Raw genomic sequence first — 16,797 nt, forward strand, 5'->3', positions numbered from 1 at the left:
GAGAGAGAGAGGGCGCGGGGCGGAGGAGCGCGAGCGCGGGGTCCCGCAGGAGGGACGCAGCGCCTGCCGCGGACGGTGGGCCCGGCGCTGCCAAGGAGCTCATCTTCTCCGGCCGCCTGCTGGACGGCGACGAGGCGCGGCCGCCGGCCTGGTCACCACACAGCCCCCCGCAGAACCCGCGCGGAGACGCCGCCTTCCTGCGCGCCCTACGCCTCGCCCGCGACTTCCTCCCGCAGGTCCTCCTCGCTCCCGGCCCCCGACCCCCGACCCCTCCGGACCCCGGGCCCGCCCCCCCCCGCGGGCCTGTCCGTCGTCCCGTGACCCCGCCCCTCGCCCCCTGACCCCCCCCGCCCCTCGCCCCCTGACCCCGCCGGTCCCCCCCCCCCCGTGACCCACCACACCCCTCTTCGGGGCTGCCCCGTCGCCCACAGGGTCCGGTGGCCGTGAGGGCGGCTAAGCTGGCCATCGACCAAGGGATGGAGGTCAGGGGGCGCCGGGGCGGTCGGCCGGGGGCGGGAGGTCGCCGCGGGTCATCGTGGTGCCGAGGGGAGGCCGGGGGCGGGGGGGTCACGTCCGGCCCTGCCGCCCCTGAGCGATCCCCGGGACCCCCCCCACCCCCCCACAGGTCGACCTGGCGACCGGACTGGCCATAGAAGAGGCCTGCTACGCTCAGGTGGGTCCGGGTGCGGGCGCGAGGGGAGGCCCGGGCCTCAGTTCCCCCCCCTCCGCCGAAGGGGACGGAGCCCGGGAGCCGCACCCGCCCGCCCCGCGCCGTCCGCGCGGATGCCGCGACGGTCGCCGTTGCCCCCCGCAGACCGTCCCCACCAAGGACCGACTGGAGGGGCTCCAGGCCTTCCGCGAGAAGCGCACGCCGCGCTACAAAGGCGAGTAGCTGCGGGAGCCCGGGACCCCCGCCCTCCCCGTCCGCCCCGTCCGCCCCGGACCCCCCCCCCCCCCACGGCCCGGACCCGGGACCCCCTCCCGGAGCCGAGCTCGATTCTGGAGCCGTCGGGTCCGGAGCCGAGCGTGTTTGGAGCCGTGGGGCCGAGCCGGGCCCGGTTCCGGAGCCGGCAGATCCGGGCCCGGCGTCATTTTGGAGCCAGAGGCGACTCGGGAGCCGACGGGTCCGGAGCCGAGCGTCGGTCCGGAGCCGGACGTGATTTTGGAGCCGACGGGTCCGGGGCCGAGCGTCCCCGCGGAGCCGTGCGGGTTGGCACCGAGTGTGACTTTGCAGCCGAAAGTGAATTCGGGGCCGAGCGCGGTTTGGGAGCCGTCGGGCCGAGCCGGGCCCGGTCCTGGAGCCGGGCGTCGTTGCGGAGCCGAGCACGATTTGGGAGCCGTCGGGTCCGGAGCCGAGCGTGACTCTGGGGCCGCGGGGTCGGGCCGGGCCCGGTCCTGGGTGCGAGCGGGACGTTGGAGCTGTGGCCCGGAACCGGACGTCGCCCACCGGGGCCGCCCCGGGGCGGGGGGGGCCGATCGGTCGCGTGCAGGGTCGGGGGTCACCGGGCCGGTGGGGGAGGGGCGCTCGTCGACCCCGGAGCTGGGGTGGGAAACTGAGGCCCGGGGGGGGGGGGGCAAGCCCCGCCCACCGGAAGCCCCAACCACCAATGATGGCCTTCTTCTCGAGCCCCGCCCCCATTGGGGTGTCGCCCCGCCCACTCCCCTCTGATTGGCCTAGGTTGAGGCCCACCTGTCAATCACCTGCCCGATTGGCCCCACCCCCCCCGGTTGACCCCATCCATCAATCCCAGGTCAGCCCCGCCCACTCGTCTCTGATTGGTCATGGCCTCTTTAGGCCCGCCCACTCCCCTCTGGCCTAGGTTGAGATCCCGTCTGCCAATCACAGGTAAGCCCCGCCCACCTGCCCCTGATTGGCTTCGTCTTGGCCCCTTTCCACGCGCCTCTGACTGACCCCAGCTATCAATCAGGGTAGCCCCGCCCACTCGCCTCGGATTGGCCATGGCCTTGTCACCCCGCCCACCTATCGCTCCCATTTCGGCCCCGCCCACTCACCCCTGATTCAACCCACCCATCAATCACGGTTCCGTCCCGTCCACTCGCCTCTGATTGGTCCCGGCATCCTCTTAGTCCCGCCCACATTTTCCGATCTTGGCTCTGACCACTCGCCTCTGATTGGTCCCCCCTTCTCATCCTAGCCCCGCCTACTCGCCTCCGATTGGTCCCCGCTCAAATTTGGCCCCGCCCACTCGCCTCCGATTGGTCCCGGCTTTGGTTTGCTCCCTTCCATCAATCACAGTTCAGTCCCGCCCATTTCTCCCTACCTTAGCCCCGTCCACTCAACTCTGATTGGTTCTGGTCTTGGACTAGCCCCGCCCACTCACCTCTGATTGATCCCATCCTACTATTCCCCCGCCAACCAATCACGGTTCAGCCCCCCCCGTGGGCACCTCCCACCCGGCTCCGCCCACCGCCCTCTGATTGGCTCCGGCTCTGTCCCATCCACCAATCAGGGTTCAGCTCGTCCCGCGCGCCTCAAGTCGGCCCGGCCCCCCCCCCCCCCTTGCGTCGGCCGCGTGGTCCTTACGGACGCGTCCGTGACGTCACCGCGTCGGGCCAAGTCCTCCAGCTCCCGACACCCCTTGCGCTGGGGGAGAGTGCAATAGGAACTCTTAATATAAATGACGATTAATAAAGGGCGTGGTGTGTGCTGAGCGCTCCTTGTGTGGCAAGCAGCGTGCTAAACGCTGGGGAGATGCAGGACCATCCGCCCTCGTGGGGCTCCCACTTTCCATCCCCTTATTAGATTATCATTAATAATAATAACTTTTTATTATTGTTAATAATAATAACGATCATCAGGGTGGTCAAGTGATCAGGACGTGCCAGGCACTGTGCTAAACGCTGCGGTGGAAGCGAGCCAATGAGCTCCCCTTCCGAGGAGGGGCTGGGAATCTCCCCGCGTTTAGTCCAGTGCTCTGCGCATAGTATGCGCTCAGGGCTATTGAATAATGAAAACATTGTGCAAAATGATGATGACATTCGTCCAATAAATAGAATTGTCGATATCTACCCGTGAACTCCCGGAAACGGGCAGCGATAAAAAGAGAATTACAAGTATCCACACCTGAACCCAAGTAACGGGTAGCAAAATCAATAAATAGAATCACAGATACCTACAGATGAACCCAAGCAAACAAGGAGCAATAGAAATAGAATCATTCATTCATTCAGTAGTATTTATTGAGCGCTGACTATGTGCAAAGCACTGTACTAAGCGCTGGGAATGGACAATTCGGCAACAGGGAGAGACCAGCCCTGCCCAGTGACGGGCTCACGGGTACCTACCCCTGAAAACAAGTAAACAGGCATCGAGAGAAATAAATAATTAGAGCTAGCTACTCATCAAAAGGAGTAAAGGGGCTTCAATATGTTGGTATCTGTTAAGCGCTTCCTATGTGCCCAGCACTGTTCTAAGCGCTGGGGAGACCCCGGGGGAATCAGGTGGTCCCCCGTGGGGCTCCCGGTCTCCATCCCATTTGACAGATGAGGGAACTGAGGCCCAGAGAAGTGGAGTGACTGGCCCCCAGTCACACAGCTGGCAAGGGGCCGAGCCGGGATTCGAACCCATGACCTCCGACTCCCAAGCCCGGGCTCTTGCCACTGAGCCACGCTGCTTCAATGTGGAATTCATCGATCTCTACACAACTAAGAATGATCACGATGGCCGTCGGGAAGCGCTCACTATGGGCCGAGCGCTGTGCTAAGCGCTGGGGAGGACACCAGGTGATCAGGGGGTCCCGCGTGGGGCTCAGGGTCTTCATTCCCATTTGACAGATGAGGCAACTGAGGCACAGAGACGTGAAGTACAGTGGGGTGGGGAGAGGGGAAGGAAAAAGGCAGCGGGGCTCAGTGGCAAGAGCCCGGGGTTGGGAGTCCCAGGTCCTGGGTTCGAATCCCGCCTCCACCGCTTGGCAGCTGGGTGACTGTCACTTCCCTTCTCTGGGCCTCAGTTTCCTCCTCTGTCAAAATGGGGATGGAGACCGGGAGCCCCACGGGGGAACCACCTGATGACCCTGTCTCTCCCCCAGCGCTTAGCACAGTGCTTGGCACCTCGTAAGCGCTCGACAAAGACCAACCTTATCATTCCTAAAAGGAGCCCGTCGAGGCACCGCCGGAGGGGCAGCTGAGGAAAAGGGGGGCTTTGGACCTGGGTTCGAATCCTACCCCCCCCTTCTGTCTGCTGTGCGACCTCGGGCAAGTCGCCTCACTTCTCCTGGGCCTCAGTTTCCTCCTCTGTCAAATGGGGATGAAGCCTGGGAGCCCCAAGGGGGACAGGGTCCCACCCGATTGAATGGTCTCCAGCCCAACGCTTAGAACAGTGCTTGGCCCATAGTAAGCGCTTCCCAAGTACTCTCATCATTACTATTCATTCATTCAATCCTATTTATTGAGCGCTTACTGTGTGCAGAGCATTGCGATTATTAATTGGGAATGTTCCTGCGGCTTATCCTTTCCCTCAAGCGCCTAGTCCAGTGTTCTGCACACAGGAAGCGCCTAATCACTACGATTGAGTGAATTCATGCTACTCTCATTGCATTATCATTATTATTATCATTATTATCATCATTAGGCCGCTCTGCTAATTGAGCGTCCCCTGAGGGCTAGTGGTTGCACCACCTGGTGGCGATGGCGGGAATTGATGGTCCAAACCCCCAATACATGCGCATGCGCACAGAGACCGAGGGACGGACAGGCGCGCATGCGCAAAGACGCCGAGGCGCGCACGCGCGCATGCGCCCAGATGACGACGGTCTGCGCGCGTGCGCACCGTCGCCGACGACGGTTCGTGCGCATGCGCGCAAATACCAACGCCCGGCTGCCCGCACGCGCCCAGATTTATCCCACGGACCAGCGCCCAGATGCAGGCGCGCGCGGACCGGCGCCTGCGCAGAGACGCCGACGCGCGGACACGCGCGCTGAGTTGCCATGGAAACAGGTTGATGCGTCGTGGCCCCCGCCCCCCGCGGTCTCTGTGTCTCTCCCCGGTTCTCTCCGGCGCTCTCTGTCTCCCTGTCTCTGCCCGTCTCTGTCTCTGCCATTCCAAGCGCTTAGCACAGTGCTCTGCACAAAGTAAGCAGCTCAATCAATACAAATGAATGAATGGAATCTCTTCTGCCTTCTCCCTGCTTTTTCTGTCTCTCCCCATCTCTGTCTCTGCCCATTCCAAGCGCCTAGTACAGTGCTCTGCACATAAGCGCTCAATAAATGCAAATGAATGAATGAATCTCTGCTTTTCTCTGCCTTTCTGTGTCTCCCCATCTCTGTCTCTGCCCATCTCTGTCTCAGCCCATTCCAAGCGCTTAGTACAGTGCTCTGCACATAATAAGCGCTCAAAAAATACAAATGAATGAATGAATCTCTGCTTCTCTTGCTTTCTGTCTCTGCCATCTCTGTCTCTGCCCATTTCCAAAGCGCTTAGCACAGTGCTCTGCACAAAGTAAGCGCTCAATCAATACAAATGAATGAATGAATCTCTCTGCTTCTCTCTGCCTTTCTGTTTCTCCCCATCTCTGTCTCTGCCCATCTCTGTCTCAGCCCATTCCAAGCGCTTAGTACAGTGCTCTGCACATAATAAGCCTTCAATGAAATGCACATGAATGAATGAATCTCTCTGCTTTTCTCTGGCTCTCTGGCTCTGCCCACCTCTATCTCTGGCCCATCTCTGTCTCTGCCCATTCCAAGCGCTTAGCACAGTGCTCTGCACAAAGTAAGCGCTCAATCAATACAAATGAATGAATGAATCTCTCTGCTTCTCTCTGTCTCTCTGTCTCTCCCCATCTCTGTCTCTGCCCATCTCTCTGCCTTTCTGTCTCTGCCCATCTCTGTCTCTGACCATCTCTGTCTCAGCCCCATTCAAGCGCTTAGCTCAGTGATCTGCACATAATAAGCGCTCAATAAATAGGAATGAATGAATGAATCTCTCTGCTTCTCTCTGCCTCCCTGTCTCTCCCCATCTCTGTCCCTCCCCATCTATGTCTCTGTCCATCTCTCTCTGCCCATCCCCGTCTCTGCCCATTCCGAGCGCTTAGTCCAGTGCTCTGCACAAAGTAAGCGCTCAATCAATACGAATGAATGAATGAATCTCTCTGCTTCCCTCTGCCTTTCTGTCTCTGCCCATCTCTGTCTCTCCCCATCTGTCTCTGCCCATCTCTGTCTCTGTCCATTCCAAGCGCTTAGCACAGTGCTCTGCACATGGTAAGCGCTCAATAAATGCAAACGAATGAATGAATGAATCTCTGTGCTTCTCTCTGCCTTTCCCTCTCTCCCCACCTTTGTCTCTCCCCTTCTCTATCTCACCCCATCTCTATCTCTCCTCCCATCTCTGTCTCTCCCCATCTCTGTCTCCGCCCATCTCCGTCTCTGCCCATTCCACGCGCTTAGTCCAGTGCTCTGCACGTAGTAAGCGCTCAATCAATCCGAATGAATGAATGAATCTCTCTGCTTCCCTCTGCCTTTCTGTCTCTCCCCATCTCTGTCTCTGCCCATCTCTGTCTCTGCCCATTCCAAGCGCTTAGCACAGTGCTCTGCACATAGTAAGCGCTCAATAAATACTATTGACCGAATGATAAGCGCTCAATCAATCCTAATGAATGAATGCATCTCTCTGTCTCTCCCCCTGTCTGTCTCTCTCCATCTTCCGTCCCTCCGCCTCCGCGTCTCTGCGCTTATTGTCTCTCCCGTCTCTGTGTCTCTCTGCGTCTCCATCTCTCGAGATCTCTGCCCGCCTGTCTCTCCCCCCTTGCAGAGACCCTCCAGTCCTCAGAGACCTCACCCCCCGCAGCCCCAGAGACACCCTCCCTCGGGAGAGACCCTCCCCATGGAGACAGGCCCAAACTGGAGAGACATCATATCTCTCCCCCCCCCCCCGCCAGAGACCCTCCCTTCTTTATCTCTCGGGCTGTCTCTCACGTCTCTCTCTTTCCTCCCCTTTCTGTGTCTCTCCAGCTCTCTGTGTCTCTCCCCCTTCCTTTATCTCTCTCCCTCTCTCCGTCTCCCCTCCTCCTTTTGTCTCTCCCGCTGCTCCTGTCTCTCTGTCTCCCCTTCCTTTATCTGTCTCTGTCTCCCCCTTCCTTTATCTCTGTCTCTCCCCCTTCCTCGATCTCTCTCCTGGTTTCTCTCTCTCTCCCCCTTCCTTTATCTCTCTCCCGCTGCTCCTGTCTCTGTCTCTCCCCCTTCCTTGATCTCTGTCCTGTCTCTCCCCCTTCCTTCATCTCTCTCCTGCTTTCTCTGTCTCTCCCCCTTCCTTTATCTCTCTCTGTCTCTCCCCCTTCCTTTATCTCTCTCCCGCTGCTCCTGTCTCTCCCCCTTCCTTTATCTCTTTCCTGCTACTCCTGTCTCTCTCTGTCTCTGTCTGCCCCTTCCTTTATCTCTCTCGCGCTCTCTGTCTCTCTCCTGTCTCTGTCTCCCCTTCCTTTATCTCTCTCCTGTCTCTCCCCCTTCCTTTATCTCTCTCCCGCTGCTCCTGTCTCTGTCTCCCCCTTCCTTTATCTCTCTGTCTCTCCCCCTTCCTTTATCTCACTCCCACTCTCTCTGTCTCTATCCGTCTCTGTCTCTCCCGCTTCCTTTATCTCTGTCTCTCCCGCTTCCTTTATCTCTGTCTCTCCCCCTTCCTTTATCTCTCTGTCTCTCCCTCTTCCTTTATCTCTCTCCTGCTTTCTCTGTCTCTCCCCGTCTCTGTCTCTCCCCCTTCCTTTATCTCTCTCTGTCTCTCCCTTCGTTTATCTCACTCCCACGCTCTCTGTCTCTCCCCATCCCTGTCTCTCCCCCTTCCTTTATCTCTTTCCTGCTACTCCTGTCTCTGTCTCCGTCTCCCCCTTTATCTCTCTCCCGCTCTCTGTCTCTCTCCTGTCTCTGTCTCCCCTTCCTTTATCTCTCCCCGTCTCTGTCTCTCCCTTCCTTTGCCTCTCTCCCACTGCTCCTGTCTCTCCCCCTCCTTTATCTCTCTCCCGCTGCTCCCGTCTCTCTCTGTCTCTGTCTCTCCCTTCCTTTATCTCTCTCCCTCGGCTCCTGTCTCCGTCTCTCTGTCTCTTCCATGTCTCTCCTCCGCCTGTCTCCCTCCCGCCGTCTCCGTCTCTCACAGCGATCGCTGTGGTACCCGTCAGGCGCTGACCAGGTGGCAGGCACTGTACTAAGCGCTGGGGCGGAGGCAAGCTAATAACCGCCCTCTGTCTCTCCCCTCCTTTTGTCTCTCCCTCTCCGTCTCTCATCGTCTCGTTGGAGTGTGTCGTCCTCTCCGGAAATACCACCCATCGATCGATTGTGGAGTTGGGGCGGTGAAAGAAGCCCCTCGTGGCTGGTTTTTGGGGGCTATCTGGGAGACGCTTTCCTCTTTTTCTTTCGTTTTATTAGAAATCACAATCTCCACGTCGCCCCCGACGTGTCCACGCCCGCTTCACCGTACAGTCGGGGAAACGGAGGCAGCCCCGGGATCGGAACCCGGGGTCCCCGCCGTCCCCCCGGCAGGGAGGGCTGCCCGGGGGCGGCGCCCGGCCCGGCGCCCAGCACACGGCAGATGCCCAGCGGGCCCTCGGCTCCCCGAGGGCCGGGACGGCGTCTCCTGACTCCGGCGAGCTCGCCTCGGCGTTCAGCACAGCGCTCCGCCCCCGGTAGGCCGTCAGTTCCCCCGAAGGGCGGGGATCCCGCGTCTCCTCTCGGGCGTCCTCCCCGGCGCTTGGCGCGGAGCGGCTCCGCCGTGCCCTCCGCGGCGCTCGGCACAGTGCTCGGCCCCGAGGCGGCGCTCAGTAAGTCGTCGCGGGGCGGGGAACGGGGGGGGTTGGGGGTCCGAGGGCGTGGGGGGAACCCGGCGGTGGCGTCTAGTTGGAGATGTCGTAGTAGTAATTCCGCAGCCGCAGCTCGACCGCCGCGAAATCCGGACGCTCCTCCACCCTGCCAACGTACGCGGCGCCCTCGTCATCGCCGGGGACCCGGCGCGGCTCCCTCCCGGTCCCCGGCGGGCGGAGGAGGCGACCGAGGCCCCCGGGGAAGCCGACTGGCGGGCGCGATTGGAACCCGGGACCTGCCGAGTCCCGGCGCCTGCCACTAGGCGGCGCCGCTTCTGCACGCGGCGGACACGCTCCCCTCCCCGGCACGTAGGCACGCGTGCGCGGGCCCATGCGTGTGATCGCACGCGTACACGCACACGGAGAATCACCGGCCGGGGATCGGAAGAAGGGGGGGAAAGGCGGAAGGATGGGGGCGGGGAGCGACCGGAAGTGGGAATGTGGGGGGGAAGGGACCGGAAGGGGGGGGGGGGGGAAGATGGATGGATGGAGCGGGGAGGGACCGGAAGTGGGAAGGATGGGGGGAGGGACCCCAAGTGGGGGAAAGTTGGGAGGATGGGGGGTGGGGAGGGACCGGAAGTGGGGGAAAGGTGGAAGGATGGGGGCAGGGAGGGACCGGAAGTGGGAATGTGGGGGGGGAAGGGACCGGAAGTGGGGGGTGAAAGGTGGATGGATGAGGTGGGGAGGGACCGGAAGCGGGAATTTGGGGGGGAAGGGACCGGAAGTGGGGGGGTGAAAGGGAGATGGATGGGGCGGGGAGGGACCGGAAGTGGGAAGGATGGGGGGAGGGACCCCAAGTGGGGGAAAGTTGGGAGGATGGGGGGTGGGGAGGGACCGGAAGTGGGGGAAAGGTGGAAGGATGGGGGCAGGGAGGGACCGGAAGTGGGAATGTGGGGGGGCAAGGGACCGGAGGTGGGGGGGTGAAAGGTGGAAGGATGAGGCGGGGAGGGACCGGAAGTGGGAAGGATGGGCGGAGGGACCCCAAGTGGGGGGAAAGTTGGGAGGATGGGGGGTGGGGAGGGACCGGAAGTGGGGGAAAGGTGGAAGGATGGGGGCAGGGAGGGACCGGAAGTGGGAATGTGGGGGGGCAAGGGACCGGAGGTGGGGGGTGAAAGGTGGAAGGATGAGGCGGGGAGGGACCGGAAGTGGGAAGGATGGGCGGAGGGACCCCAAGTGGGGGAAAGTTGGGAGGATGGGGGGTGGGGAGGGACCGGAAGTGGGGGAAAGGTGGAAGGATGGGGGCAGGGAGGGACCGGAAGTGGGAATGTGGGGGGGCAAGGGACCGGAGGTGGGGGTGAAAGGTGGAAGGATGAGGCGGGGAGGGACCGGAAGTGGGAAGGATGGGCGGAGGGACCCCAAGTGGGGGAAAGTTGGGAGGATGGGGGGTGGGGAGGGACCGGAAGTGGGAAGGTGGGGGGGAAAGGCGGAAGGATGCGGGAGGGGAGGGCCCGGAAGTGGGAAGGGGGGGGGCGGGTCCGGAAGTGGTGAGAATGGGCAGAAGGATGGGGGCGGGGAAGGACCGGAAATGGGGGACGGATGGGGGCGGGGCGAGCGACTCACTTGTAGGTCCAGCAGATTTTCATGAGGTCGTACACCTCCACCGGGCAGCCCTCCGGGCTCTGCATCCGCTCCCCCTTCTCCAGCATCGCCGACACCTCGCTGCCCTTCATGCCCTGGGGCACGGGACGCAACGTCTCGCTCGCACACACGTGGGTCTCTCTCACACACAGACACAACACGCACGGGGCACACACGGGCGAGGTGACACGACACGGGGACACGCGCACACACACGACGTGATACACAGGGAAACCCGGGACGCGCGCGTGGAAAGTGAGCTCGTTGGGGGCAGGGTTGTTGTGCTGGACTCTCTCCCGTTGCTGCCGAATGGGCCTTCCCGAGCTCTGCACACAGTCAGTGCTCAATAAAGCCGAATGAATGAATGAATGAATGAATGAATGAATGAATGAATGAATGAATGAATGAATGAATGAATGAATGGGAAGCGTCCAACACGATCGAATGGATGAATGGGAAGCACTCAATACATACGACTGAATGAATGGGAAGTGCCCAATAAATACGATTAATTGAATGAATGGGAAGCACCCAATAAATATGATTGAATGAATGGGAAGCACCCAATAAATACAATTGAATGAATAACTGAATGGGAAGCGCCCGATAAATAGGATTGAGTGAACGGGAAACATCCAATAAATACGACTGAATGGATGAATGGGTAGGTTTTTATGGAGGAATGGTAAGCGCCCAATAAATGTGAATGAATGGTAACACCCAACAGATACGATTGTATGGATGAAGGGGAAGCGGCCAATAAATACGACTGGATGAATGAATGGGAAGTGCCCAATATGATTGGATGGATGAATGGGAAGTGCCCAATAAATACGATTGAATGAATGAATGAATTAATGAGTGAATGAATGAGAAGTGCCCAATAAATACGATTGAATGGATGAACGGGAAGCGGCCAATAGATACGATTGGATGAATGAATGGGAAGCGCCCAATATGACTGGATGGATGAATGGGAAGTGCCCAATAAATACGATTGGGTGAATGAATGAGTGAATGAATGAGAAGTGCCCAATAAATACGATTGAATGGATGAATGGGAGGCGGCCAATAGATAAGACTGGATGAATGAATGGCAAGAGCCCAATACGACTGGATGGATGAATGGGAAGCGCCGAATAAATACGATTGGATGGATGGATGAATGAATGAATGGGAAGCACCCAATAAATACGATTGGATGAATGAATGAATGAATGGGAAGCGCCCAATAAATACGATTGGATGGATGAATGGGAAGCGCCCCCCCAAAATACGCTTGAATGAATGAATGATTGAATGAATGAATGGAATGATGGGGGTGCAGGTACACAGACACCCCGCCCCCCCTGCAGCCACGTGACCGACCCCGAAGCTCCGCCCCTTCACCCTGGCCCCGCCCCTGCGATTACGTCACAGAGAGCCTGCCTATCCGAGCAGATCCCCCCACGTGACCAACCCCGAAGCCCCGCCCCTGCGCTGGCTGGCCCCGCCCCTGAGGGGTGACGTCACAGGGCACCGGTCAGGCAGCACAGACCTCCCACGTGACCAACCCTGAAGCTCCACCCCCTGCTCTGGCTCCGCCCCCGTGCGATCGCGTCACAGGGGCAGCTGTCCGGCGGAGCAGGCCTCCCACGTGACCAACCCCGAAGCTCCGCCCCCTGCTCTGGCTCCGCCCCCCCGTGATTACGTCAAGGGACGCCTGCCTTTCAGAGCAGGCCGCCCACGTGACCCACCCCCGAAGCCCCGCCCCCCTCCCTGCCCACCCGTTCTGGCCCCGCCCCCGATCTACGTCCCGGGACGCCTGTCCGTCAAAGGCCTCCCACGTGACCACCCGAAGCCCCCTGCTCTGGCCCCGCCCCTGGGGTGACGTCATAGGGCGCCTGTCCGTCCGAGCAGACCTCCCACGTGACCCACCCCAAGGCTCCGCCCCCCGCGATGACGTCACTGGGGCGCCTGTCCGTCCGAACAGGCCTCCCACGTGACCCGCCCCGAAGCCCCGCCCTCCCCGACGACGTCACAGAGCGTCCCGTGCGTCCGAGGGGGCCTCCCACGTGACCCGGTCCCCCGCCACGTGACCCGGTCCCCCGCGGGGCTGCGCGCGCACCTTGTAGGGCTTCTGTCCGTAGGAGAAGGCCTCCCACATGAGCACCCCGAAGCTCCACACGTCGCTCTTGCTGGAGAACTTGTAGTAGTTGATGCACTCGGGGGCGTACCACTTCACCGGCCACTTCCCGTGCGTCTGCGCCTGCGCGGATGGGGGGGGAGAAAGAGCGCGCCTCAGCCGGGGCCGTGACGTCACTGCCCCCGCAGCGCTGACGTCATAACGCTCCGCCCTGCTAAACGTCCTAGCGCCTCCCCTCCCCCCCGCGGGAGTGTTCCGTCATCGCGTCCACAGTGAACACGTCATTTCGCCCGCCGCGTTACGTCCTGGCGCCCCCTGCCGGGAGCGTCCGCAGCGATGACGTCATTTCGCCCGAAGCGTCACGTTATGGCGCCCCCTGCCGGGAGCGTCCGCACCGTCGCGTCCGCAGCGATGACGTCATTTCGCCCGAAGCGTCACGTTATGGCGCCCCCTGGCGGGAGCGTCCGCACCGTCGCGTCCGCAGCGATGACGTCATTTCGCCCGAAGCGTTACGTCCTGGCGCCCCCTTCCGGGAGCAGCTCGCACCGTCACGTCCGCAGCGATGACGTCATTTCGCCCGATGCGTTACGTCATGGCGCCTCCTCCCGGAGCGCTTATGTCATGGTCCCCCCCCTTCCGGGAGCGTCTGCACCATCACGGCCACAGCGATGCCGTCATTTCGCCCGAAGCGTTACGTCATGGCGCCTCCTCCCGGAGCGCTTACGTCATGGTCCCCCCCCCCTTCCGGGAGCGTTCGCACCATCACGTCCGCAGCGATGACGTCATTTCGCCCGAGGCGTCACGTCATTGCACCCGGGGGGAATCCGTGGCCTCGAGCCTCTACGTCATCGCCACCCCCCCCGACACGCCCCGTCCCCTCGGGCCTCAGTTTCCCCCCCCTTGTTCCGTCCCCCCGCTCCACCCCGGCGCTCAGCGCTGTACGTGACAAGCCCGAACCTGGTCCCTGCCTCGGTTTCCCCCTCCATCCCTGCTCTCCCTCCCCCGCGTGGGGGCGGGGACCCTGTCCGACCTCACCATCCTGCGTCTCCCCCAGCGCTCGGCACAGCGCTCTGCCCACGGTAGGTGTCCAGCACAGCGCTCCGCCCACGGCAGACGCCCAGCACAGTGCACTGCGCACAGCAGACGCCCAGCGCGGCGCTCCGCCCAGAGCAGATGCTCAGCGCTCCGCACACGGTAGACGCCCGGCAGGGCGGTCCGCCTCCAGAAGGGGGCGGAGCCGGGAGGAGGCGTCTCCCCCAGCGCCGGGGTGGGGTGGGGGGCGGCGGGGGGGGGGGGGGGGTGTCTGACCCTGTAGTAGTTCTGGTCGGCGTTGAGGGCTTTGGAGAGGCCGAAGTCGCTGATCTTGGCGTAGTGCTGCGTGACGAGCAGGACGTTTCGCGCGGCCAGGTCACGGTGCACGAAGCTGTTCTCCTCCAGGTAGCGCATGCCCATGCACACCTGATGCACCAGCTCCGTCAGGTTCCGGGCCTGCACGTGACTGCGGAAGGCGGCGGGGGGAGGGGTGGGGAGGGGAGGAGGAAGGGCGGGGAGGGGGAAACTGAGTCAGACCCCCCCCACTCTTCTCTTCCCCTCCTCCTCCCCGTCCTCTTCCTCTCCTCCTCCTTTCCCCTCTCCTCTTCCTCCTCTTCCTTCTCCTCCTCCCCATGCTCCTCCTCTTCCTCCTTCTCCTCCTTGTCTCCTCCTTTCCCCCTTCCTCCCCTCTTCTTCCTCCTCACCTTCCCGTTCTCCTCCTTTCCCTCCTTATCTCCTCATTTCCTCTGCCTTGTCACCCCTCCCCGCTGACTCCTCTTGTTCTCCCCCTTCCTCCTCCTCTCCTTTCTTCTCCATTTCTTCCTCTCCCTCTTCTCCTCCTTCCTCCCCCGCTCCTCCTCCTCTCCTTCCTCCTCTTCTTCTTCCTCTCCTCTTTGTCTCCTCCTCCTTTCCTCCTCCTCTCCCTCTTCGTCCTCTTTGTCTCCTCCCTTCCTCCCCTGCTCCTCCTCCTCTCCTTCCTCCTCTTCTTCCTCTCCCTTTTCTCCTCCTCCTCCTCTCCTTCCTCCTTTTTTCCCCTCCCTCTTCTCCTCTTCTTCCTCTTTGCCTTCCCGTTCTCATTTCCTCTGCCTTGTCACCCTCCCCCTCTTCCTCCTCCTCCCCTTCCTCTTCTCCTTATCCCTCTTCCTCCTCCTCACCTCTTCCTCCTCCCTCCCCCTCTTCTCCTCCCTTTCTTCCTCCTCTTCTTCTCTTCGTCTCCTCCTCCTCCTCCTTGTCCCTCCTTTTTTCTCTCTTCCTCCTCCTCCTCCCCTTCCTCTTCTCCTTATCCCCCTTCCTCCTCCTCCCTCCCTCCTCCTCTTCTCCTCCCTTTCTTCCTCCTCTTCTTCTCTTCGTCTCCTCCTCCTCCTCCTTGTCCCTCCTTTTTTCTCTCTTCCTCCTCCTCCCCTTCCTCTTCTCCTTATCCCCCTTCCTCCTCCTCACCTCTTCCTCCTCCCTCCCTCCTCCTCTTCTCTTCCTCCTCTTCTTCTCTTCGTCTCCTCCTCCTCCTCCTTGTCCCTCCTTTTTTCTCTCTTCCTCCTCCCCTTCCTCTTCTCCTTCCCCCCTTCCTCCTCCTCACCTCTTCCTCTTCCCTCCCTCCTCCTCTTCTCCCTTCCTTCCTCCTCTTCGTCTCCTCCTCCTCCTTCCCTCCTCCTCCTTGTCCCTCCTTTTTTCCTCCTCCTCCCCTTCCTCTTCTCCTTCTCCCCCTTCCTCCTCCTCGCCTCTTCCTCCTCCCCTTCCCCCTCTTCTTCTCCTTCTCCTCCTTCCCTCCTCCTTGTCCCTCCTTTTTTCCCTCTTCCTCCTCCTCCCCATTGTCTTCTCCTTCTCCCCCTTCCTCCTCCTCACCTCTTCCTCCTCCCTTCCTTCCTCCTCTTCTTCTCTTCGTCTCCTCCTCCTCCTCCTTCCCTCCTCCTCCTTGTCCCTCCTTTTTTCCCTCTTCCTCTTCCTCCTCCTCCCCTTCCTCTTCTCCTTCTCCCCCTTCCTCCTCCTCACCTCTTCCTCCTCCCTTCCTTCCTCCTCTTCTTCTTCTCTTCGTCTCCTCCTCCTCCTTCCCTCCTCCTCCTTGTCTCTCTTTTTTTCCCTCTTCCTCCTCCCCTTCCTCTTCTCCATCTCCCCCTTCCTCCTCCTCACCTCCTCCTCCTTCCCTCCTCCTCCTTGTCCCTCCTTTTTTCTCTCCTCCTCCTCCTCCTCCTGCCCTCGGCAAGCGCCCGGCCCCCAGCTGGCGGCCCCGGGCAGCCGGGCAGCGCCGCGCAGCGCCGCGCGCAGGGTGCGGCACTGGCCGGGGGGGGGGGGTCGGGAGGGGGGCTCACCGGTTCTTCTGCAGGTACTTGTTGAGGGGTCCCAGGTCGGCGAGCTCCATGACGAGCATCCAGGCCTCGGCGCGGCAGAGGCCGATCATGCGGACGATGTAGGGGTTGTCCAGGCGCCGCATGACGTCCGCCTCCCGCAGCAGCTCCTCCTTCACCGCCTCGTCGACGCCGCCGCCTCCGCCGCCGCCGCCGTCCTTCAGGATCTTCACCGCCACCGCCTTGTCCCCCCTGCGTGGACGCCACCGCCCGCCACACACACGGGCCCGCTCAGGCGCCGCCACGCTCCCCGACACGCTCAGGACCGGCGCGGGGGCGGTGTGGGTCCGGGCCCGCGTGTGTCGGCCTGGGCCATCCTGGACCTTTTGGGGTGGGGCCCGGGGGGGGGGTCCTTGGGGGGGGTCTGGAGGGTTTTGAGGGGGTCCTGAAGGGTTTTTAGGGGTCCGGGGGGGGGACTGGACGGACTCGGAGGGTCCTTGGGGGGGACCTGGAGGTCTTTTGGGGGGTCCTGGTGGTTTGCGAGGGTCTGGAGGGTTTTGGGGGGACTCCTTGGGGGCGTCTGGAACGTCCCGGAGGGTTTGTGGGGGGGCCCTTGGGGGACTGGATGGTCTGAGAGGGCTTGGGGGGGGTCCATGAAAGGGCCTGGGGGACCTGGAGGTCTTCTATGTGGTTCGCGGGGGCCTGTAGGAGGGTCTGAGGGGGTCCCAGAGGGTTTGTGGGGGTCCGTGGGGGGTCTGGAGGATTGGACGGGGGACCTGGATTGCTTTTGGGGGGTCCGTGGGGTTTGTGGGAGCCCGTAGGAGGGTCTGGGGGGGAGTAGGGAGGGTTTGGGGGGGTTCCTGGAGGGTCTGTGAGGGGTTCTTGGGGGGACTGGATGGTCTCAGAGGATTTGTGGGGGGGCCCATGGGGGGACTGGGGGAACTAGAGGTCTCTTTGTAGGAGGAGGGGGGAGGAGGAGGGT

At 61.7% G+C, this 16,797-nt stretch overlaps 2 protein-coding genes across 3 annotated transcripts in view; one reads left to right on the forward strand and one right to left on the reverse strand.

The window, feature by feature from the left end:
- Window positions 1–49: 49 nt before the first annotated feature.
- LOC114808728 (methylglutaconyl-CoA hydratase, mitochondrial-like) lies at window positions 50–935 on the forward strand (the record flags this gene model as incomplete). Its single annotated transcript, XM_029056553.1, is given in 5 exon segments — window positions 50–79; window positions 82–236; window positions 432–482; window positions 626–673; window positions 815–935. Coding segments are annotated over 5 exon segments (362 nt in total), but the record flags the coding sequence as incomplete, so codon positions are not given.
- A 7,867-nt stretch (window positions 936–8,802) lies between these two features.
- SYK (spleen associated tyrosine kinase) overlaps window positions 8,803–16,797 on the reverse strand; it is a 29,221-nt gene continuing 21,226 nt past the window's right edge. Inside the window, exons 10-14 of one of the 2 annotated variants that reach the window (XM_029056554.2) lie at window positions 15,840–16,067; window positions 13,813–14,002; window positions 12,487–12,627; window positions 10,362–10,474; window positions 8,803–8,907 (exon numbers count right to left, since the gene is read on the reverse strand). In XM_029056554.2, coding sequence (XP_028912387.1) covers window positions 8,835–8,907; window positions 10,362–10,474; window positions 12,487–12,627; window positions 13,813–14,002; window positions 15,840–16,067 — 745 coding nt within the window. In that variant the 3' untranslated portion in view covers window positions 8,803–8,834. The remainder of the gene's footprint in view (window positions 8,908–10,361; window positions 10,475–12,486; window positions 12,628–13,812; window positions 14,003–15,839; window positions 16,068–16,797) is intronic. The other variant, XM_029056555.1, reaches the window with a different exon arrangement.

This window comes from Ornithorhynchus anatinus, unplaced genomic scaffold (genome assembly GCF_004115215.2).
Source record: "Ornithorhynchus anatinus isolate Pmale09 unplaced genomic scaffold, mOrnAna1.pri.v4 scaffold_138_arrow_ctg1, whole genome shotgun sequence".
NCBI lineage: Eukaryota > Metazoa > Chordata > Mammalia > Monotremata > Ornithorhynchidae > Ornithorhynchus > Ornithorhynchus anatinus.